Here is a 26,074-nt window from a genome sequence, read left to right as displayed (position 1 = left end):
TGAAGTAATATTCTGACAGCTTTCAAACCTGTGATTATAGATAAGCAACAGCTTTGTCTGCCTAAAGTATTTTGAGAATTGAAATAGGCCTATAATGGTGTGAAATAGCCTAATAGGCTTATTAGCTTCAGTGTAGATTAAGAGCCCATCTGTTTTGAGAGAACATGGTGTGCCTGCTCCCACACATTGTCTAATCAATTCCCAGAATAACATTATTATTTAAGTTTTACACCCTTGGTGTGCAATCTACAGTTTAAGACTGTGAGTGCATGTGTGTGTGTGTGTGTGTGTGTGAGAGAGAGAGAGAGAGAGAGAGAGAGAGAGAGAGAGAGAGAGAGAGAGAGAGAGAGAGAGAGAGAGAGAGAGAGAGAGAGAGATGTGTGTGTTACTGGGGTGGACAGACTGTCAGTTACAAGAATGCTGACCGCAGGAATATTTACTTCTTTAGGATTAAATATTTACTCCTTCAGGAGTAAATATTCCTGGTCAGCATTCTTATTTCCTTATAGTAATTTTATTACTGGATTATTTCTCTCCTCCTCTCCCTATCTATCACCACAGAATGCTTGCTGTGTGTTCCTCATAAATTCAAATACATAATCATAATTCACATATTACATATACCCTTACAAATGTAGATGAGTCACAACCTAACTTCATACTGCGAGTGTGTGCAGTGTGTGTGTGTGTGTGTGTGTGTGTGTGTGTGTGTGTGTGTGTGTGTGTGTGTGGTGTGAGGCCTTGAGTGCATGTGTCTGTCTGCCCGTCTGTCTGTCTGTCTTTTGGCACAAACCTCAGAGACAGTTGCCATGAGTGGCGGTCTCTCAGAACTCCCTGTAACTTCCACAAGTCCTCAGACACCCATGTTTCATCATCTGGTTTCCGTTGTCTCTTAGTCTGCCTTTCATTATGTCTTCTCTTTCATTCCTCTCTCTCTCTCTCTCTCTCTCTCTCTCTCTCTCACACACACACACACACACACACACACACACACACACACACACACACACACACACACACACACACACACACACACACACACACACACACACACACACACACACACACACACACACACACACACACACACACACACTTTCTCTCCCCCTTCCCATCTCTCAAACAACAGACATGGGCACATATGCATGCACACCCACATACAAGAAGTCTCTCCCTCCTTGCTCTCTCACTCACACACACACACACACACACACACACACACACACACACACACACACACACACACACACACACACACACACACACACACACACACACACACACACACACACACACACACACACACACACACACACACACACACACACACACACACACACACGCGTCTGGCCTCTGTGGATCTTTCTCTCAGGACTGCTCATGATGCTGCATATAATTGGATGCCGTATCGCCAGTCAAACAATGTCACCAAGCCGCCATGAGGTTTTCAGTTCCTCACAACATAAAGAGGAGCACATTGTCTCCATCTGGCTGAACTCCCTTTCACTTTGTCTCTCTTGTGTGTGGGCGATCTGTGTGTATATTTGTGCATGGGAGAGAAAGAAAGAGAGAAAGTCCCCCCACACACACCCACACAGTGTACATTTCAGTTTCAGACACCCATGGGGGTTCAGACAAAGCTGAAGTTGAGTTTGCTTGTCTGTTTTATGAGTAGGCTATGTGTTGTGCATGTGTGTGCTTGCACGCCGCACATGTATGGATACCATATGTTGTGGCTGTGGTTTCTGTCAGACCACATTGTGGGCGGTAACAGCGGTAGATATCCGAAGCCACACTAAACTTTCCTGGGATCCTGAGTGAGAGCTTCATCGCATATGAATATATTGCTTATGAGAGATTAGGTGTAGAGGGAAATACCAGGTAACTAGTATAGAGCCCTGGGGGTCCCCAGTCAACTAAAAGTATAGAGTTTAAGCGGTTAAAGTCAAAGCTGGCTCCACTAGAATGTGGTGTGCTGCTCATCCAATCATTGAGTCACCTGGAAGAGGAAAATGTCTGTGCTCCGTAAGAGCAATTACTGGTCAGGATGTTGGAGTAGGACTCATGGTACCTGCATGGCTGGCTTGAGGGCTGCTACAGGCTCTCCCTGTGTGCGTTCACTTACACGATGAATATCTTCGGTCTATGGCTGTACAGGACATACTTTGTGGTAGAGAAGTGCTGTGATAGCGGTGAGACTGTCACTTTTATCAGTTAGAGAAATGACAGGTTGACAGACAAACAGAGACAGACAGAAGAGACAGAGAGAGACAGAGAGAGGGAGAGAGAAGAACAATCTGAAGGAAGAGGAGGGGGAGGTTGGGACAAGAAAGCTGACAACAGCAAGTAACAGTGCCATAACAACCAGAGAAGAAAGGTTTCCCAGGCATTATGATGAAAACCTTCATTTCTGTTCTGGCTGGTTTGGAGGGCTTTCTTTTCCAGCTTTTGGACAGAAATATTCAACTGAGTGAAGACAGAAAACACCACAGACTAGGAACAGTCCACAAGGCCTGTTAAACGCAAATTAATGAATCGATTTCCCTTCTTTGCCATTTCCCCCCAATCCAAAGGTGTGCAAGGACACAGCCTGCCAGCTACATCCAATTTTGTGGTTGTTTCATTTTGTCCCAAATAAACAATATCAGAGCATGGCTAGGCACTTTGTGGTGTTACAAGAAGGCTGAAAAGCCCATTGCAGTGTTGATAGCATGTTGTGCAGCAGTGCCTTTGGGCCTCGTATCTGCTGGCTGCTCCTTAGACTCACACAAAATGCCTGAGGTCTTGTTGGTAATGTGAGTATGATACCTGGCTAGTAAGGGAAGGATTCCTTTAAAGAATCTTTAGCCCATGAATTATTTTCTCACCCCACGGTGGGGTGTGTAATGCCCATATATGTGGATCCCTGATGTCATCAATAGTCACACTTGCAAATGAATTCCGTACTTGACCCTTGTATGCCCATAAATGGAGTCCCTGATGTCATCAATATTAAGCCCATATCCGGGAATTAATGCCCATAGTCTCATGTGGTCTATGACGTCAAACATCTATGTCAGACGTCAGTAATCTCCATATTTGGGGAAATATGGCCACATTTTGTCCAACTTAGACAACTAACCAGGTCTGTGCATGTTTTTGGTCAAAGTTGATCCCATGCGAAAGCGCCAGCGCTCGCCCAGCAGTCTGCTGTCACCCAGGCGGATGTGTGCACACGCCCATGTGCGTGACCTTGGACGCTTCTCGCACTTAGGGCGTCTTACTGGTTACTCAAGGACCAGGGTTGCCATTCTACATTGTGGTTAAAAGCCCAGCCTCCATAGTTTGACCTCAGTACATTGATTCCACTGCCAAGCCAAGAGGTCCACATCTGAGCTTTGAGGTGTGTTCATACATTTAAGACTGCTTTTCATTGCATCACGGTTTGGTCTGGAAAGGATGTGGTCAAGCGGGCAGACCACCATCACAATGTCTCCAGTCTTCTCTACCTGATAATGTGAGACAATCCTGGCCCTGGGTGTGCTCAATACTGCCCCCTGGTGGATTTAAACAATAAGACAGCTTGGAACATGAACATATCTGCACTCTTTCCATTTTATTGAATTTTGTTTTACAAAAAATAGGGATGACAGAATGCATAGCATGAGACACACTTCCAGTAGCCTCACCAAAGTTACCATGAGGGGGAGAGGGATGGGAAAACAATGTATTATAAAAGTAAAATAAAAAAAACACTGTTAGCGGTTATTCAACTGAGTGCATCCTCCTATGGTCTCTCACACACGCACAGTCGCACACACAAAAAACAATAACTGGTTGACATACAGTATGAGGCAACTGAAGCACACACACATACAACACACAAACATGCACACAGATTAAAACATAGTCACTGAAACGGCACACACATTCAGAGGCAAGACGATAACCATGAGTTGTGAATGTGTCCTGGGACAAACATTGAAGTACTCTAGGTGCAAACAAGTGGACTCACCATTTGCATAGACTGTGTGAACCAGGCCGGTCTCAGGTCTATGGGAGTGTAGCCAGCACCGTGACTGAGGACACAAGTCATTACTAGCAGCAACACAGACACCCATGGACGTAGAGCCTCAAGCACTACATCATCAGCTGCAGCATAAATGGTTTTGTCCAGACTCATCCATAGAATATTTGTTAACAATTAATTTACAATGAGGCCATCGGTCTAATGCAGTGGTTCTCAAACCATTACATTTCAAAGAACCCCCTCAACTCTGACAGTACATAAATGGAACCAAATGGACCCATCTGGTTGCATTTGTATACTGTCAGTTACAGACTTGAAACCCAGAGTCCCTGGACCACACTTTGAGAACCACTGGTCTAATGCATCAATCATTTGCGCAGATATGAGTTAACAGTAAAAATGATTTTTGATCACTTTTCACTGGGACTCTTTAGAACATCTGAGGCCCTTGTAGAGCCACAGACTAAAGCAGTTTGTCTACAGTCTCAAGATGTTGAATGGCACAAAGTTAGCATGTCCGAGCTGCACATAGAAGAGATCTCTATTAAAGCCTGCCATTATGTCCTCAAATGTTCCAAATAAGAGTTGGACAAGCATAATGCTGCACACTAACACTCAGATCAAATTAATGAAGAGTTTTAAGAAGTTATCATTGGAAAGTAATGGGTTTGGGCTGTTAATGTGAGATGTCGGTCTGGGTCAAGACGTGCTATATCGACATTGCAGCCCGCGATTGAAATGCAAACAGTGAAGCTTACACAGACTGGGAAAGCCTCTTTGTGCTCATGTCAATGTCATGTGAGTGAGGAAAGGTCAGTAGGTGAGGGCATCTCCATGGTTACAAGGCTGGATGCGGTGACAACAAAACACGTGTTTAACAGTTTAAAAAGAACACAAAACCAAAGCAAAACCAATTAAATAAAACCGGTGGGTAGAGAGCAAGCGTCGTTAAATTCCAAGGCAAGGACATCACAAACAAAACATTCAAATTAAAATAAACTAAAGCAAAAAATACTATCGTTCCAAAATTATTTATCTTAGTTTGGAAATTATTTTAAATGCAGCCATATTTCTTTTCTCAAAAAAAAAACACGTTACAGCGAAACATACAGCATGGGGTGAGGAAACCGACAAAACGGGATATGAATGTCTCCAGTACTCATTCACACACATACTGTACACTCCAAGGAGAACAAATTCTTGCAATTTCTCCGTCCCCACAAAACAAACCTTGCAGGCTAAAGTGTACAATTTTCCAGAGTCAACTCAATAGAGGATTGTCCTCGCCTGTAAAACTAGCCTGAATTCTGAACGTGAGGAAAGACACAACATGAAATAAAAGGTTTGTAGAGCCAATGGAAAAGTGCATAAAGAACCACACAGTTGTTTGCCGAGGAGAAAACAACAAGTGAAGGCCAAAAAAGGAAAAAAATAAAAAAATGGTTTGCATTTCCCGATAAAGGGCAGACAAACACAACATAGTCACATTTTGTGTGGACATACTTCAACTGTATACAATATAGCCTTCATCAATATTACTATATTTATGTTAGAACGTATAACTTTATTCATTCAGTTAATGTTTTTTTTTTTTTTTTTGTTTTTTCTCACAATTTTGGTCGGTGTTTCACTTCCTTGTCTAGTAAGTTTATTCATCATCTCTGTTTACATTCAAGTATGTTAGAATGGTAGACTCTGCTTAGGGTTATTCTGTTGACACTGTACCGTTGTCAGCTCTCACAGACAATCCACAGAACACAAACACACTAGAGATGTAATGGTCAGATTCAACCGTTGCCCTCTTGTCTGATCATATTGACCATAATCACACAGTGAGCCATTTTCAAGTCATTTTCTGGGCTGTCAAGTATGACGTAAGCGCAAAGTGGCCCAAGTGTGAATATGGTCAATGACGGTATGCTTTTGGTGTCAAGTAAATGTAAACACATGTAAATGCCCATATGTGTGACAATATCATGGTGTCTTGAAAGATAGGTCTCACGAAATCTGCAGACAATGTGTCTAGGGCTGTGCAATATATCAATATTGTAACCATATTATGGTGTGTGCATATATAGATAATACTGTACACACACACATATATATATATATATAGATACAGTGGTGGACAGTAACACAATACATTTACTTGAGTACTGTACTTAAGTATTTATTTTATCTGTATGTTAATTGAGTATTATTTGAATATTTTTGGATACTTATGACTTTCACTCCACTACAATTCAAAGACAAATATTATGTTGACTACATTTCTAGGAAAAAAGTACATAATGAATTAACTACTTAAGCCTTATTTCAATTATAGTGAAAATAGCAGTTCTACAAGTTTACAACGAGTCGCATTTTGAGCTTGTAGTTAAGCTATTTTCACCTATTATTTTTTTTTGTGCATGCATTGATTAAAAAGACAATGTACAATGCCATTTGTACTTTTGAATTAAAAGCATCTACATTTGAATACTTAAGTATTATTAAAACCAAGTACTCCAGCACTTAAAGTGACAGTTGCTCTGTCTAATTTGTACTCGAGTTAAATAGTATTTAGCCAGGAATATCTATACTTTTGACTACTAGTACTGGGGTTGAACACTTTGTCCACCAGACCACCACTGTATATCTATATATCGTATTGTCTAAATGAACACTACAAACCAAATTACAATTAGCATGTCAGATTTCTGTGATGCATTTGCCATTTTTTTTCAATGTGATTGATATGATCTTTATCGATACTGGTTATCGACCCCGGGGCAGGCCCTTTGTCTGTGTGTATTCATCATGTGCAGTAAGGCTGCTGACCATGTGTGTTGCCCAACACCAGTGTGCTACTCCATACACTTGTCATATATTGTGACAGTGACTAGAACTCCACCCATCTCCGACAACCACTGTGCGTCTCTGTGCAGTTCCAGTTCACATTTTCACACAAGGCACATCCCCTCCCTCCCTCCGTTTATACACCCACACCAAGCCTACAGTGCTGAACCCACTTCTATACATCAACAGCAAGAATCCAGATCATAGATTTTTGCTCAAACACAGCAGTGACCATTGATAAAGTGTGGTTTCTGGACAACTTTGGGTCCGATGGGACAATGAAGCCTGATTTACAGTATACTTATTGATGTGCCGTGTCTCACACGGAAAAGCCTATCTAAAATATCACAACACGTCGCAATGCTATCTGTTGTGAGCTTTCAGATCAGCTATTTCTGTGTGCGACACAGGCACGCAACTAAGCTCAAAACAGGCTTAAGGGAGGAATGCTGCGCAGTAATCTAAAAGGCTCCCAAAGCAACAACAACAAAAAGTACAATTCTCATAATAACCGAGAGAAAAACACACCTTCTGCCTCTGAGGTTCTAAGATCCACTACAGGTAGTAAAGTAGAGGGATTACTTCTCAATTATTAGTATTGTTAGCGCTGCGGCTTGTAATAATATAACTTAGATGCTCTCGTCTGTACATCTATGTGCTTCCACAAGCAACTCATCAAAGAGAAGCTAAGGGAGTGCAGCAGGATGTAAAAATTAGACATGTCAAAAAAGAATGACGGGGGGCTGGCCGTGGGCCAACCATCACTAAAACCAGATCTCCAAAATCAATGTGAAGATCCTAGCTGTCGCCTGTATCCATCAGAGAAACAAAAGCCCACATCATTTAAAACAACTGCTACGCCGTTTTGAAATTTACACTTTAGCTTTAGCTTTCAGTGAGGAATGTGAAGTCACCGCCTCCTGTCTGTTTCTAGTGAGGAGGGGGCGATCTGTTGCACATCGGTCCTGGCTGGCATTCTCTCTGTCTGTCTGTCTGTCTCTCGCTTTCTCCAGTTTTAGGGGCAGGGTTATATATATATATAAACACGTAAAACAGGAGGAGCAGGGATTAACCCTTCAGGAGGTAGACCACCAGCTCGTAGGTGCACATCATGATGGCTGTGTTGGGGATCTGACGGACCAGGTGTGTGGTGAGGCCGCGGTACAGAGCGCGGAAGCCCTCCTCTCTGGGCACTGCCATTAGAGTCTGGAAGAAGGAGCGGTACTTGGTGCCCTCCTCTCGTAGCCTGGTGCGAATCACTTCTGCAAGGAGGAGGGAAGACACGGAAAACATGAGTGATCACTTTTATATGTACCTTTATATTGTACCTTTATTGAAAGGATAACCCCTTGAGATGTATCATCTAACTTCCTCCAATTCCTCTGGAGGAACTGTTCTTTCTATTTATAAAAATACTCGCTTAATGCGACCGAAGGTTGCAGTTTACTATGAGAGATGGCACAGCTTGTCTGTGTCCGTCCGTGTAGACATGTACACATTTTTACGGTCTATGAGCCGCTCTGACATCATGCTCTGATGTCACTGTGATGTCAGGGAAACCACTCTAACAGAATGGAGTTCCCTGATGTCATCAATATTAATGATGCCCTGTTAGAAAGACCCCTGTGATGCCAGGGGGAACAAATCCCTTTTATGCTCATATATGGAGATGGAGATCCCTGTTATGCCAGGGGAACAATTCCCTTTTATGCCCATATATGGAGATCCCTGATAGCACTGAGGCGTCTTACTAGTAAATAGATGATATACATTTATATTTATAATAATTAGCATACAACAATCAACTTGGATTCTCTACAAATGGCTGTTAGGTTAGGTACCTGTGAACAACACTGGAACTAAAGCTGTGCTATATTGAGGAAAATTAACACACTTGTTGCTAATATGGGGTAAATATGCACTAAAACTAAGACTTATCATCACTTTTAGGTTTTTCTGTACAAAAACTGTACAGCGCTACTCTTCAAAAGTTGAACAGGATTCAACGTTTAACACCGTCTTGCCTTGAATCAGGACCTACGATTGGTCATATGTGCTCCGAGCAGAGATAATTAGTACCGATACAGGGCAAGATACAATCCAAAATACAAATACAAACTGGCTGAATACCATCAGAAAAAGCAAAGGGCACTCCAAGTTTAGAGAAGCACTGAAATTCTGACATGTGTGGACTGCTCGAAGCCCAAGTACTGCTTGTCTGACATGTTTATGAACGCTTTCTATTCTAGAAAGCTTCTTTCTGGTACCCGCTGGCCTGGTGGTCAAGGCGCATACCACATACTAGGCTATGATGCCTGCTGGCGACGCCGGTTCGATTCCCGATCTGGACGACCTTTGCCACATGTCATTCCCCATCTCTCTCCCCATTTCCTGTCAGTCTACTGTCCTATCAATAAAGGCATAAAAAGCCCAAAAACAAATCTTTAAAAATGATTCTTTTATTGTAGCGCCAGGCCTTTTTATAGGTCAGACGATTTTATTGCCCGACATTGGCATATCACAGATATAACATTTTAAAATGTATTTATAATTATTAAATTACCAGTGGCGTTTATCGTTTCAGTGCACCGATGTCATTTTGGACAATAAAGTTTATTGTTTAATTGCCTATATAACATATCGATATCAGTATTTTAATCTGTATCAATATTGGTCTCAAACACCCAGTATTGGTCAGGCCCTAATTTATCGAGGCTATTCTCATCACATTTATGATAAGAAAATACGGTACATGTATAGTTACCAAAATATGAGAAAACACACAGAAATGTTATTCATCTATTTGTATGATAAACCAAATCTCCAGCACCCTGGTATTGTTTTCCTGCTCTCACCGTGAGGATAAGCAATGGATGTGGCACACGTCTTGGAGGTGGCCGCGGCGAGCATCATGCCCACAAAGTCGGATGGATCCCTGGTCCCCTCCTCCTCCTCATCCATGTTCTGTGCTGCCTTAGACTCTAGGAGTCGCCGTTTGATGCTCTCATAGATCACAAAATGGATCACAGTCTCTGAGATACCGGCATAGGATGCGGACATGCCCCTGTAGAAGCCCCGGAGGCCATCCGCTTTGTACACGCGCCGAATGCACTCAAACGCATTCATTTGCCGCTCCCCTCGGTTCCTAGGAAAGGACAAGAAAGAAGGGTGGACTTAGAGAGGGAAGGCAAAAGAAGCCCATAGCAACTTCACTTTAATTGTTCCCCTGTGGCTGTGGCCCACAAGGTACTATGGCCACATTGATATTTAGACACAATTTTAGAACAGTCGGAGAAAAAGGCCAAACCAACTAGTTGTCTACTCAAAATCCCTATGGACCAGGGTAACGTATCTCCAATACCAGGCGGAAAGTTAAAGGCTGCCATGTATTATTCATAAACGCATGGGGAGATGCACTGAATTAGGCTCGCTGTGACTGGTAAGCATGCTGCTCTGATTGGCTGTGTGTACCTGGCATCCAGTTGTAGGCGAGTCTTTATCAGCCAAATGGGGTTGGTAACTGTGATAGCTGTGAACCCTGTGGAGAGAGAAACACAGTTAAAAAACAGTTTAATTAAGGTTTAAAACCCACAAATAACATGGTTGTCTAAAGTGCCTTGCTGCCAGCGGCACAACAAAGATGGCCCACAAATTAATAAGCTGCAGTCATGTTAATAAATGAACAAAGTGTATATTATGTTGCATATGTGGACTTGTCTTTAGCTTAAATCCAATGTAAGTCATAAAGGCAGCTTAGTGAGACATCTAACCTTGTTAATCGTTAGCCTATGTGCGTGCTATACGGGGAGAGATAAATACTGTAATAGTTTTGTCAGTGCGTGCAAAAGACGTGTATTAACTGTGCATCTTATCCAATGGCCTACATTAAAAAGGGGAGCACAGAACAGAAAGTTGAGAGAGAAACAGGGGAGAGAGAGAGAAACAGAGAGAGAAAGAGAGAAAGAGGGAGAAGAGAGTGAGAGAGAGGCAGAGAGAAATAATAATAAAACAAAAACAACAGAAGAAGCACAGATCTGTGGTGAGTACTCACGCAGACCCAAGTTACTCCTCACAGATGCAGCTAGAGACCCCTGGTGGTGTGGGGGTCTCATGCCCTTGCGAGAGGAGAGCTACGGTAAGAGTAAAGGCCTAAAACAGACACAGGCGGGTGTGTAGCACACTGAGCGTCATGCAACCGTCTCACTTCCCACACCCCCCATAACTTCCACAGGATTTACCCCACTAACCAAGCATTGGAAAAGAAATATCATCACCATTGCAGACAACAGAAGGGACATGTTGGAAGAACGGTTATACAGAAAATACTATTACTATTACTATAAATTGTCTCCCAATTTATTCATTGCTAATTGTCCCATTGCGTACAGTATAGTTAACCCCTGCTGTTGGTCTGAGGAGGGTGTAGACAACCACATGTCTCCTCCGATACACATGGAATTGCCAGACGCCGCTTTTCAGTTGACAGTGAGGAGTTTCACAGGGAGGGCATAACACGGACAAACATGCTATCCCTCCATGTTCCGCTCCCTGCTGAACAGGCCAGACCTGCAAACTCATGAGGGGTGTAAAAAGGTGACATGTTCCACAGTTCCAAAATCAAACCCCTGTTGGGGGGTTCGCGGCATGGCTTGATAGTCTACCATCACAAATGCACAGCAGCCTATCAGAGTTAAACGGATAGCATTTAGTGACATACTGTAGTAAACGCAATTCAATCTACACACACACACCAAGTCTTTTTTTTTTTTTTATCATCCCCAAACACTACCCGGCGTTCTGAAATGAACATTTCCCAGCTATATATATATTTTTTAAACGTAGCCATCGATAACCTTTTGTGCCTACCATGTTACTGATAAGCGCACCACAATTAGACATCTATAAGTATATTCTAACCATAGAAATCATACAAGTGTAACATCTGAAAATGTATTGCTAACAATACTGTAATAGATAAAGGAGATGAAGATAAAAATCTTAAAATCAGTTTAGGTCATAAGATTGTTGCGCGCGTGTGTTTTACATCTGTAAATAGTGCTGACAGTGAGAATGCTCTTCCTCTTTACTAAACCATGCATGCACAAATGCCAAATCACATGTGCTTGAAGTGCTTAAAATATCATATTGTCACCTTAGTTTACCTCAGAGGGTGATGATGACTTACTGTTCTACTAACAACATAATTATGCTTGCATCACGACCCATGAAGCCTGTGGTGCACTGAATCCAAAACGTTTCAGAGGCGCTGCACTATAAGACAGCACATTGTATAATATTATCTTTGGATCTGGCACTGGTCCTGAAAGAAGTGTGTCTCAGTATTAAGGCTAGTTCATAAGCAGAATTCATATGCTGCAAATAAACTACGCGGATGGACCGCTGGGTCACCCTCCTAGGTGGATCTACGCTCAGGATTGGCTTTGGGTCCGTGCGGGTATATATATATATATACAGTACAAATAGACATGCCCTGTATAGCAGACCCTGAGCAAAGGAGGCCTCTGCAGCAGTCATTTGCTGTATCTGTGTATACATGACTTCCATGTGAGCTGAATGATGCAAGGTGGGAATGCATGCCAGATATGCAATACTAGAATAATTGTACTTGCTGCCATAGATGCTGCTGTACCCGTCAAGAGTATCCATTGCAGTACACGTTAACACTGTACTCAGAGGCTAGTCTACGATGCCAGCACAGGGATCTCCATGTATGGGTATTGGGTAAAAGAATAAACATTACTTTATTGGTAAAGCGGCACAAACGTGCGGCAAAGCTTCGCCGATACATGAAGCCGACGGCTTGGATTTGGTTAGGGATCATGGATGCCAATGTCTGTGGACACAGGCTGTCAGATAGAGACATTCGTGGATTTTCAGTTCTGGACAACCACGGGTCCGACCGAATTCCCTCTTGGCACAACACAACCCCGGGTCATCAGCGACACAAACCAAGTTTCACCAAGTCGATCGGACGGTGCCCGAGTTATGCCCAGGACAGTTACAGGCAAAGAGTGAAGTGATGAGAAAAAGCCTGACTTAAGACAGTTCAGACCAAGATTTATGAGCCAGTGAAATTGCTTGATGTGTCCTTTAGCGTAAGGCTGCCATTAGTCACCCTAAGGAGTTTATACTACACACTTCATTTGTAATATATCAAGTAGAATATGAAATAGCTAAAATAACAAGGCCAGATTGTACAATGTACATAAATTATGACACTTAAGTGAGTTTGGTCCGTTTTAGTCCAGAGGATATCTTCATATGATGTCAGGTCTATTATATTCATATGAAGTACATTTTCTGAGCCATGGGAGAAGGCAGCTTTCTGCTACTGTCTGTATCCCACATCTACGTGCCGTTGGCAAACAGACTGGCTTCATCACTACCCTGTCAACAACTTATCGCTCTTAGAATAGAGAGGATATTCAGTTGAGCTCACTTGATTTGTAGGGTTCTGTACTTGACTGCTTTGCTGTCATTGGCCACTAGATGGCCTTTGGCAAAACACAACTGACCTTGGATTTAGCAGCAGGAAGATCTGAGTCATGGTTTGTTCAAAGTTGGATACAGTTACCATTAACCTACATTATTCTTGCACGCACACATACGCGCACACACGTGCACACACACATGCACACACACAGTATGTATGCACGTGCATTCATACTCCTCATGTACTGGTGCATATGGCCTAACTGACCTACATTATAAACAACTCTGCGTAGCATGCTCCAGTTCCACTAGGAGCAGATTGACGATCCAAGATACATTTTAAGCAGTGAATCAAGAAGTCCTTAGAATCGAAAACAAGTGCCAATGTGAAATGTGGATGCAGCTTCACATTGATGACCGGTGCTTAATCAGTGGAAGCACACGTCAAGTGGATTATTATGCAAAGTAGGTAGGAATTCCAACACCTTTTAGTTTTTTATTTACCGCTACTAAAGCAGGCAAGCTCCATTCTACTAACATTTCTGAAATTACTGCTAAATTACATTCATTCCATGTGGGAAAATATAAACATAAAAAAACTATACTGTATACATATATATAAAACACTATATATGATTACCTGCCAGTGCAGCTGATAACATGTGCACCTGCTTAGAGTCGGGCTCCATCACATTGTTAAGTCTCTCTTTGGCACTGGAATACGCAGCAAAGTAAATGGCTCTGTTGGGAGTGAAAAGGAGAGGATATGTTAACAGAAAAAACACAAAGATAATAGTTCTTAATGCAATCGTCTTTTCTTTGGTTCATCATTGTAGTATAAGACTCAGACAGTCTGAGTCTTTCTATGTAAAACAAATGCAGCTTATTATTTACGTAGCATAAACAAAGTTGGGCCTATTTGAAAAACTCATTCAGCATAGAGCCATGAGGAGAAATAACATTATAGGCTGTTGGTATTGGACTAATGGCAACTATGACAATCAAGTATAACATTCTGGACACTATTCTTGTATGCACCTGCACAGTAAATATGTCACCTAACTACATCTAACTGATATGTGTGACACCTAATTTACGTTTGGATATGGATACAGTGCATAATGACAGAACATAGTTTGACAATTGACATACGTGCCACTGCCAACACATGTGTGCAGTCTGTGCACATGTCTATTATTCTATTGTACAGTACACAGCTCTTGTGGTGTTAACTCCCTTCATGAGAATACGTGTTTCATCATCCATGATGGTCATCTACCGTACTGTATGTCTTGTTGTTTTGTGCTTAATTTCTGGATAGTGTATTTGGTGTTTACTACAACAGAACAATGGGAACCGAAATGGGAATGGGCTTGACATCATATTCTTATGCCCTAGTAGACGTATGGCCTGTTACATACATATTCTTGGCTCACAACGCCACTGCTCTACTTTTCTTTACTTGGCTCACTTTGCCTTCCTCTGACTGTCCTGGACACCGCTCTTAATGCTGCCTACACCCAGCAATTGTCATCAAGCAACACTCCCATGAAAACTATGATATGATATAGTACTTTATTGTCAGTTCACACTGAAATTTGTCTTGCGACACAGCAGCCATGTATGCCCTATATGGTGCCCACTGGCCTAGCGGTCTAGGCGCATACCACATAGTAGACTCTGTCTGACAGCGTGTTGTGGGTTTGAGTCCCGTTGCACAACATTTGCTGCATGTCACTCCTCGTCTCTCTCCCCGTTTCTTGTCAGTCTACTGTCCCATCAATAAAGGCATAAAGTCCCCCTCAGGAAATGCCTGAGACATTGTAGTAATGTCAATATTCCTTTATCAGCCTTGCATGTCACATACACCCATATGTCGCCACCTGCCATCATTTGAGACCCAGTAGTACCGTGTTTTTGTAGTGGGATGCTAAAAGCGCATCAGGTATATTATACAACAGTATTTGCCTGTGTCCATCTGCCTGTCTTAAGCCTTGCATCACACCTCAGGAAGCGCAGGTGGTTTCTGCCTTACATCAGCATAGAATCATTTAGCCCGTCAACAAAACACTTGACTCGTGCTTAGCACTAGCACTTGCTAGCTATAGCTTTAGTGGCAAATTAGCACAGCGGGCATTTTAATTGGTAACTCTTTCTGCCCTGTCCTGCTTACAGTTCAGCATGACGAGTGAGACACGCTTCTCTGATCCTCTTATGGCATTCAAAAAAACCTAGTTTCATGTTCTTTTCCCCTTCAGTGTCAGTATTATATAACAGTATTAAACCCCTGGCGAGTGGGGTATTAATTTCTTATCAGACAGATGGAGCAGAAACTCCCTCATGAGTTGGATTGATTCACAGCTCATGAAGCTAAGGAAGCTTTGAACAGCTTTTAATAATATTGTAGAGACGTTTATATTTCCACTAATTAGGTAATCTATTATTCATTTCTAACACTCTTCCTGGCGTCTCTGGTTCAGCCTAGGAAACGGACCATTTAAAGCTACATGCCTAATGCCATGTTGCTGATGCTACTGTACCATGTCCTAATTATCACAAGACCAAAGCCAGTGTTGACAGGACCCCTCTTGACTAACAACTTACTGTACAAAGACACCCGTGGTATTTAGCTTAAAGCTGAACAGTTGTCTTGTCCTGACTATTACAGACTACGTTGTGAGATCAGATTGAGTGATTGTAGAGCTCCAAACACACAGCAAACACCCTGCAGAGCCTATAGCATATACCATATGGGGCAGATGTGTGAATGCTAAACGTTATAACATTTAACATAACCCTCACAAAAAAGGTGACTGAACGCAATGAATGTAGCTCTTTGAGTTGTTGAATACACTGCTGCCTCACTCTGATCTTTCTCAGTCTGTACTATGAGTGAAATGCACTCTTTTCTCTGACACGTAGATCTGCTAGTGAGACTGTCATCCACCGTCATATGATGAACTATACATTTATTTATGAAAAAAGTTAAAAACAATCAAAAAGATGATGAAATATGGAGAATGAGATACAAGGTTTCTGCCCTGGCAGTGACAATATGATACATTACAATCATATGACTTTTGATTGTATACTTTCACTGCTACGGCTAACATTTGTAACAAATTTGCTCTTATTAGCGGGTCAACGAACAAACACTTTCTCTCATGTCCCAGATTGCCTGTGATGCCTGCTATAGGACGAAGCAGTTGACCTTGTGTATGTCAGGGAGACAGTGACAGTAATCCAGTAAACATCTATTATATAAAAGCTTATCAAAATGCAAGGCAAAAACAGACAATACAATTTGTTTATCATGGCACAGTCTATTCTTTTTTACTCTGGGCAGATCTCAATTGACCTTGGTCTCTCTATAGACCGATTTCTCAGAGCGGCAACCATAACTGCGGCGTCAAGCGGCACCTTGTGTGTGTGAGGCTGTGGGCCGACACAGCAGCTACACGGCAGCGCTCTGGAAAAGGGTCCATATATTTGGGGCGGCAGTGGCTCAGGAGGTAGAGCAGGTTGGCCAATGATCCGTGGTTCAAATCCCGGCTCCTCATGTCCACATGTCAAAGTGTCCTTGGGCAAGACACTGAACCCCACATTGCCTCCAATGAGTCGGTCGGTGCTAGCCTGCCACCATTGGTGTGTAAATGTGGGAAGTGAAGACGCTGGTGTCGAATGTTTGACACTTCAATACCCAATGTATGAATGAATGGATCATTGTAAAGCGATTTGAGCACTTGGAAAAGCGCTATAAAATGCAATCCATTATAACCAGTTTTACCAACTTCCTACTTCAATACCATAATTATTGACCGCCTTCAAAGACATACGGTCCAGTCCACACTTATTCATAATAAGTTGGATGCACAATGCTAAGAGTGTGATGAAAATGTTGGAATATACACTTACCTGGAGGGAGCCACACCAACCAAGTTAGGCCCCAAGCCCCTGAAGAGAGAGCGAGGTCCCTCCTTCTCTAGGATCAACCTGTAGAAGATACAAAGTCAGTGTTACTATAGCAACACACCTCAAACTCACACAGGGGAATCAAGCCGGATCACACATGTATGTAGACATGGACATTTTCATATTCCTGATGCCTCAGCCCCAAGTTAAACCAATGACCAGGGTGATATACTGTAGGTGTATAGTTAAGTAGAATTCAATGTTGTAAAACAGGTGAGATTCTGGCCATGTCCCAGACAACTTGATATGACAATAGATGTTATGCAACAATGTGATCTTGACAAAGATGTCCCATTGACAGCTATTTGAAAACACATGTCATCTTATCCAAGATGTTGTCCCATTTAAGCTATTTGAAAACACAAGTCACCTTATCCTACACTTGCCATTCCTTGCATACAAGCCAGATAATGCAGACCAAGTTCCTGCAAGGGCAGAGAAAGATTGTATCTGAGCCCAAACCATGTCCTTTCTCTTAGCACTTCCCACTGCAAAACTAAATAAAATCACAGGCCAATGTTTTTACTGTGTGTCAGGCAGACTAATTTAAACAGTTGATACACTACTGACCAGAGTAAATGTTCTGGTAGATCAAAGAATATAAACATACATCGCCTCTGTTCAACATTGAAAGAGACTGTAGAAAATAAATGATAGTTCCTTGGTGTGAATTGATTCAGAATTTCTGAGCTGTTCTGAGAGAACTAATTAAAGGACAACATTCGTTTTTACAACAAGGGTTCATATTTTAGATTGTAATGAGAGAAAAGAAAAGGTGAGTGTTAAATTTTTTTCATTTACTTTGTTCAATTGGTTTATCACGTTTAGCATGCTAAAATGTGGGGGCATGCGTACAAGTGGCTAAATATGTATTTTTAGACACAATAAGCCAGCAATTTCTTTATTGCTATTTACAGCAGGGGTTTTCAAAGTGGGTGACGGGGCTCCCTGGGGTGCCGCGACGGCAGTCTAGGGGTGCTGCGAGATAATTTGATAATTTGATAATATTTGAAATGTATTTAAAAATATATTTAGTATCATTTTAAACGTGAAAGCACAAAGTTATTTTCAGTCAGTTCTAACCAAAATGGCTATTATCTCGCTTTCCTCGTAACATAATCGCTAAAATATGCTATAAATATAAGGTGCTGGGAGTAAAAATTAGGAATATAATAATGTAGGGGTGCCTCGGATGAAAAATATATTTATAGAGGTGCCCCGACCCCGAGCCAAAAAAGTCACATCTAACCATGAAAGGTTGCGTTGCATCTTGGGAATGGGCTTATTCTGTGTAAAAAGCCACTTGTACACATGCCCCCAGCCACTGAAATCAAAATAATTATTACAAACATTTGAGCACCCATCTTTTATATTCAATTAATTACAATCTAAAATATGAACCCTTGTTGTAAAAAAACAAAGTTGTTCTTTAAATAGTTACAGCCAGAAGACACTTTGCAGAGTGGTTTATATGGTTATGAACAGCATGTACATTTCCTTTCGCTTGTTTACATCTTAGAGGAGGAAGGTGTGCTTCTGTCTTTGTAGATATTAGATTCTTATAATCCGATATAGAGTCTCAAGGCGCCCTACAAGCCTAGATGCCTCCATGGGCTTAACAATGTTTATTTTTTCTGTCTGTCAACACTAATCCAGACAGTCATTACCTTTTAGCATTTCATGTCAGAGAGAAGGAAAATCACTTCTGCTCTTCCCCCAATTAGATCCCATGTTTCCATACTGTATTTACTTTCTCAAATCACTGTAACCTACCCTCCTCTTGATATACCGCATACCTGCTACCTCTCTGCACAGCTCATGCTCTCTGTGATCACAGAAATGCTTTGAGGGCACGATAAACTGACCGTGCAGTACTTTATACTTTGATGCAGGTGGTCTATGGCTTAGCTGCTCTGAATAAGATGGACAGCTAATACTGTATGCCTCAAGAGGAAATGTACTAATGTATCAAAATAATTGGACATACAAATTATTAAATTAACCCGTCTTCTGTCATTTCAACCAAATGAGGGACTGAATAAAGAGGAGACAGCATCTTAGCAATCATATATTAAGTACAAAATTCATGTCTAGTGGTAAAAACTACTTCTGCTTGTAAAGCTAGTTGAACTGTTATGAATTTTGTGACTGGCCTCACATCGTCAAATGCCCTAATTTTTTCCAAAAAGGGTGGCGCAGTCCTGATTTGACCTCTTTATAGCACACTTTGTTCTATTCAGCATGAAGCAGGACAGTTTTACTGCCCAGTCATAAAAAACTAACAGGGCTGTGAGTTTTTGTTCATAAAATAAAATCCTATTTGAGAATACCGTTGTGAAATATCCTGCTTGGCTAAGCTGAACATTATATGCTTGTGCCCTGTGTGCAGTTCTCCCTGAGGTTATCGTTGTGGCGGTAGGTTTCAGTCATTGGCTGGCCTTTCCAGAGGGACGCCAGCCAGTCCAAACAACAACAAAACCAACAGCAAGGCTCATGCTGAAGAAGGAACGCAAACTCTTCAGCCAAATCTGACTTGGTCAGCCAAAGGGGGAGGAACAGCCAGGTTATGCACCAGTAATAGCTTTGGTTACTACAGACTGGAAACAACCAAGTAGCTGTGTGCAAATATTTCTTTCGGTTTGCAAAATAATGATCATTGATCATGAATACGCAAATGTTACTTACCAGTTACCACTTGAAATGCATGCTAAAGGCAGCCTAATTGTACAAAGCATTTTGTCCAAGCCTAAATGAACACACTCAATGACACACGATAACTATAGGAGACTGTAAATGGCCCAGTGATCAGCCTTGTTTAGGTACCCACTTGAGGCAGTGCAGGGGGCCAGGCGGGGACATGCGGGCAACACTGGCTCCATTGACCGTGCTGAGCTGCACCTCAGATACATAGAAGGTGACGGAGGACGACTGCAGCCGTGTCTTCACTACTTCCAGTGGACATGTCAATATGGCTCCTACCGTTCCCCCACATCTGGCACAGCGACAGACACACCAATGGGAGGGGGGTATGGGAAGACAGAAGGATGTGGGTGGGGAGAATATGTATAGAACAGAGAAGATGACAGTTAGCACAGTAGTTTACTAGTTTTCAAACCTTTTTTTCCCCAAAGGACTCCAAAATGGAACCCCAAATGGTTCAAATAAAATTGACAATTGTACAAGCTCAAAACATGTCACATTGTGATGCATTGTGAGCTTCACTGATCTGCTACCATAAAACATTTTTAATGACATACTGTAGGGACGCCAGGGTTAGAGTTGTGAAAACTGGCACCATAATCTTACAAATTTAAATGTATATACATTATATACATTACACAGTATAACAGTGTACGTGCACACACACTATTCTCCTTTTCCTCTCCTTCCAACTGTCTGTCCTGGCAGTCCCCACTGATTTGCAGCCTATGCGTATCTCTCCAGGTCTAAATGAATGGAACAAGACTCATTGTGTAGTACTTTCCTCGCTCTAGTGATGCAAAAAAAAAAGAAAAAGCTTAGCAAGGCGGGAATGCAAGACAGACAAGCACGAGTGTAAAGAGTGCTGATTCCAATACAGACATTAGGGATGGGGCGCAGGTACACGATTAACCATTTACATGAAAATGATTCAACATCCATTTGATAAACCAAACATTTCAAATAAATAATGAGAATATAAACTACTACATTATATTTAATTATTTCTCGAGCAGAGCAAAAAAAAAAAAAAATCCAAAGTGACGATCGGCAGTTCTCAGACTAGATGCTGCTCATTAATTACGACACGTGCTTGGTTCTAATATAGAACTTTAGAGAAAACTGCTGCGCCCTTGTTTGTCCTTTGTCTTGGTTTAACTGCAGGTGCGGAGGTCTGGAGGAAATGAAGGAAGGCTGGTAGACGACTCGCACACATATACTTAAGGAATACTCCTTAGACTGAGACTTAAATATAATTTATTTTATTTTTAGCCCATAGTGCTCATGGTGCTCAGTGCAAAAATATTTTTTATTTATTTTTGCACTGAGCACCATGAGCACTATGGGCTAAAAATAAAATAAATTATATTTAAGGAGTATTCCTTAAGTATATATGTAGTGTGCGAGTCCTCTACCAGCCTTGGTTCTAATATAGGACACACTTGCTATCAAAGTGTGGTACTGTCTACATGTGGCAATAGTGATGGGCAAGCAAGTAAAGTTGATGTGCCTGCCAGGCTTTAGGTGTCATCGGTGATGGGGTATGACAATGAGCCCCCCTACTGGGTCCAGAGCTGCCAACAAAATCTACAGTAAGTACATTAACTTCAAAAGGCAGGAGATGCGCAGCTTTGCATTCTATATAAATCCCAGTTGTTGTGTACAAGAGACAAATATGACGCCATGTGGAGGTAATCGACATTCCCAAGCATACGTGTTTAACAAAAAAAAGGGTGGTTGGCCATTACCCAAATGACCATCACTAACAGACATGGAACAACATTGTTGTTTCTGGAATTCTAAAGATCTGTAACACGTGGCTGCAGAATGGCCTAGCGTGGGAACAAGAGATCCAGTCAGGAATGTTTTGTGTTTCCTAGCACAACACCACGCTTCTGATAAATGGCACCTAACTTGATAAGGTAGTTACTGTAAGTTAAGGGCTGTTTATACTTCTGTACGTTTGATTTTATCTACGTTTTGGGTGAGAGAGCACGTGCAGTAATTGCGTTGACATGCCTAGTTCCTGTACGGTATATGCACGAGCACGAGCCAACCCGCCCTGCGATGCAATTCCACTCCTGTTGGGGCCGCACGCCTGTATTGCACCTTGCATCAATGCTCGCATGTCGCATCCTATGGTCGCATCACACAAGAGCAGAGCAGAGCAGAGAACAATTCTCAGCGCGCGGAGAAGAAGAAGTCTTTTTTATAAATACTTTGTGTCAGTTAAGTTACATTACCAGCCAGCCAAATGAGCCAATCAAAGGGACTCGAAACTCAAGTGAGACGGATTTTGGCTGAATGAACCTCGAGTAGCCCCCATCTCTCGAATCTGGTGATTAATCAATAACCAACGGAATGTAATATTTTATTATTTTTAAAAAGGACAATGTCTACATACAAAGGAAATTTAGATTGTGTGTTTTTCAACTGACTGCTGTTTCACTCTTGATGAGAATGTTCACGCCACAGAGCTTTCCATGTTTGTATCATAGAGGTATGGTTGATATTTACAGACGTTGAAGAACATCTTTCCACTCTTTTTTCAGAGGAAAAGTTATTTTCCTAAATACTGCCCTACGGTCCACAACGGTGGCCACGGGTACTTCTTGCTAGTTGCTACAGACAAGTCCAGTACGTTCAGTTGAGGGGTGTACGTAAATATACGGAGAAGTACGGACAGGGAGATAGAACGGACATGAAACGGACCAAACGGAAGAAATCTCTCGACTCCTCCGTTTCTAATGTAGACCTGTGGTCCCAATGTATATGCATGGTACTGTATTTATTGCCAAGTACATAAGTACATAATTTAAATGTACAAATACCATACCCATCATTTGGCCTCTGCATTTATCCTATCCCAACGGGAGCAGTGGGCAGACATTCTCCAGAACCAACTCTAAGGCAGCACTGTTGGAGTATGTTCCTAAAAGCCATGTTACTTTTTTAGTATGAGTATCACATCCGTTTCAAAAACATTGTTTGGATAAATCAAAGTTGACGGTCACATCCAAATTGACCCTGTGTGACTGAGTGTTATGTCACTCACTGCATTGTCCCATGTGGCCCATCCCAACCTCTGGCAACTACATACAATCAAACAAACCATCAAATTGTTTTGAGTCTGCCAATTGCACACACATGACCAAACCCTGAAATAGATTCACAAATTATTAGCTTAAGAGTTGCCGTCTGGTAATCAGAAGGTCACCGGTCCCCCCTTCCTGGCCCAACGCAGTGAAGCTGAAAAACAGTATATTAACATGGTCTACAAAATAATTGAACTCAAGCTCTCAGTTTGCATATGAGGTCTTTCAAGGCAATACTACTGCCTTTTTGTCAAGATTATAATAATTCAGGTACCATCTTCCAGTGGTGCCTGTATCATGACAGAGATGCAGATAACGGAGAGCACCGAGATAAGATCTGAAGTTAACCTGAAAAACTATATAAGATCGTAATGGGCTCTGCAGTGCTAGACAGGGCTGGGTTTGACCTGTAGCAACAAAGAATAACTGACTACAGTTATCTTTAGCTGGGGTTAATATTAAATCAGTAGTAAAGCAACCATGGTAGTCGAGGCAGCAAAGTCCTGTCGACAGAGTTTTGGCCAACGGTATGACAACGTGTTAGCTTTAACATGACCTGAATTTTGACAACTTAGTTTCCCCATGGAGATCAATGGGTTCGTCTTACCTTATGAATTGCGGGGCTTATAAATAGCACTTGTCATCAAGTATGTAAGTATTTATGACTCTTGTTTGTATGGAAATTGTAAACATTTGGTACACTCCAAGGTCCCCAATGTTTACAATTTCCATACAAACAGCTGAAGGATTATGGACTGTAGGAAGAACTGGAAATCATAATTTGTAGAACAGATACAATGTGCTAATCAGTGATCATATACAACACTATTAAGTGACACGTCAATGCATTTCAGGGATTTTTCTTGTCTGTTTTCTTTTTCTTGTAACTGACTGCAGGAGTGCAGGGACACCGTAACATCATCTTTACACTATATCCTGTTAAAGAAGGTAGCATTCTGTGAGCCTCCCCCATCCACTGCCACTTGGTGCTCTATTCTTTAGGAAACATGTCCTGACAAAGAAATAAACTGCAAGAGGAATGTGAATCTAATGTTGTTACCATTAATTCTTTTCTAAGCGTCTGTGAAAGATCATAAGCCTTTATTGACCCCCGGGGGATCAATGACAACAGCATTCACTACTTTTAAATAATCACCATGTCTTGTGCCCATTTTCACCTGCGAGTCTGACTCACAAGGATAGAAGATTAAAGGAGTAGTTCATCCTCAAAATGACCCTTTTCCCCCTATCAAATACTCATTCCGGATAGAGACAAAAAGTCATTTTGAGGGTGAACTACTCCTTTAATCTTGAGTAGACTGCAATCCAAATAAAACTACAGTTCACAGACTCCCGGTTTGCAACAGTGACGCAGCACTAAACCATGTGCCATTTCTCTAAACACTGACCCGAGTGGATATCCCTATAATTTTATGCAGGCATGTTATCTTGGGTGATCTGGGCGTGTTTGTTTTGGTTGTCTACAGAGATGTAAAGTAACTAAGTACATTTACTTAACTTAAGTACTGTATTTAAGTACAATTTTGAGTTACGGTATTTGTACTTTACTTGAGGATTTCCAATTCCAGTACTTTTACTTCTACTCCACAACATCTCGGATCCATATATTGTATTTTTACTCAACTACAATGAATTGAAAGATTTAGTTAGTTACTTTGCAGATATCACATCAATTGTAATATTATAAAGCATACATGAACCATAGCAGATCTACAAGCGATGCGATGCGTTATGAGCTTGTAGATCTGCTATTTTCAAACATGTTGTTCTTGATGCCAACACATTCATACTTTTACTCAGGTCAAGTACATTTTGAATTCCTTTGCTTGTAACAGAGTATTTCTATGTTGCAGTATTGTTACTTTTACAAAAGGAAAAATATGTGGGTACTTTTTCCACCACTGTCTGGGGTCCTCTCTATGTTCCCCAGGTTCTATGTTCTCCTCTCTATATGTTCCCCACCTCACAGCATTAGTTTTAGTGAGGTTAGGGTTAGGGTTAGGGGTAGGTTAGGTGGTAAGAAAGTGGGGAACATAGAACCTGGGGAACATAGAGCCTGGGGAACAAAGGTACGGTCCCCACTGTCTAAGTAAATATAGATGTCGACGAACTGCTGATGACTCAAATGACAACCAACGTCGTTACTCAAACATTTGTTTTCTAACTATGCACTATGCAATTTCTTAGATTTTTCTTTGATTTCTATATAAAACTATTGACAAAAAAAAAATCTTATTTCATGAACGTTTATTGAAATAATAAATGAAGGAAACAAAAAATTTAGGGACCCACAAAAATGTGTCCGCGACCACAAACGGGTCCCGACCCAGTGCTTGGGAACCAGTGATCTAGATAATATTGTCATCCTAGCACATCTCATAACTGATCTTTTGACGTTAACGTGAATCAGCTAGCCACTGCAGCCAGCTGAGCTAGCCCTGATCGCAGAGAGAGCAGCTATATAGCTAGCTGCACCGTCGCATATAATATGTCGTGACATTTTCACACTTACCCTCCAGCAAACAGATAAACCAGGGTGTCTCTCTGACTCATTCTTTAGCATTATTCAGGATCCGTCCTCGGGACACCACTCGGGCAAAGGGGGTGGGGGGGTCGGGGGCGTCACGACGACAGGAAAAACCTCCAAATCAGCTAGTCAATGTTATTGGTCTGTGTTGTTGTGGTGGTGGAGGTCAGTTGCCAGAAGAAGGGAAAAAAACGAGGACAGCTAACGGTAGCACAGCCTAAGCTAGCGTTAGCTCCCCGAGCAGCTGACGCTGCCTCCTGCAACCCCGGACAGATCACTAACTCGGAGTCAGGGCAGCAGCAGTTGCGGGTCTCCTCCTCGTAAATCAGAATAATGCTTCACCATAGTGCGTGCGCCCAAATATATGATGCTGCTGTGGAAGATTTCCCCCAAATGCATTAATGAGTCGGCCTCACATTCACGCCGTGCCTGCCTCACTCACTGAGCGCCCGTCAGACA

General features: G+C 41.9%; 1 protein-coding gene across 1 annotated transcript; it reads right to left on the bottom strand.

Annotated features, from left to right (window-relative positions):
- Window positions 1-3,574: 3,574 nt before the first annotated feature.
- On the bottom strand, window positions 3,575-26,074 carry LOC308289680 (solute carrier family 25 member 36-A). The gene is made up of 7 exons (XM_080731420.1): window positions 25,601-26,074; window positions 20,100-20,264; window positions 17,216-17,293; window positions 13,941-14,041; window positions 10,319-10,385; window positions 9,703-9,992; window positions 3,575-8,109 (listed from the first exon to the last, which is right to left on the bottom strand). The coding sequence occupies exons 1-7, from the start codon at window positions 25,639-25,641 to the stop codon at window positions 7,916-7,918; spliced, it is 936 nt and encodes a 311-aa protein (XP_080587546.1). The 5' UTR covers window positions 25,642-26,074; the 3' UTR covers window positions 3,575-7,915.

Source organism: Nannobrachium achirus, assembly GCF_963921795.1.
Source record: "Nannobrachium achirus genome assembly, chromosome: 8".
Classification (NCBI taxonomy): domain Eukaryota; kingdom Metazoa; phylum Chordata; class Actinopteri; order Myctophiformes; family Myctophidae; genus Nannobrachium; species Nannobrachium achirus.
Note: the sequence above shows the minus strand (reverse complement) of the source record. Positions and strands in the feature narration are given on the sequence as shown.

What these genes read in the sequence shown, in the direction of transcription:
- LOC308289680 (XM_080731420.1), bottom strand. Translation starts at nt 25,641, where the DNA reads ATGAGTCAGAGAGACACCCTGGTTTATCTGTTTGCTGGAGG. An exon ending in GGCCCCCTGCACTGCCTCAA is followed by an intron (nt 17,294 to 20,099) that starts GTGGGTACCTAA and finishes TATCTTCTACAG; the next exon opens with GTTGATCCTAGAGAAGGAGG. An exon ending in CGCCTACAACTGGATGCCAG is followed by an intron (nt 9,993 to 10,318) that starts GTACACACAGCC and finishes GTCCTTTCCTAG; the next exon opens with GAACCGAGGGGAGCGGCAAA.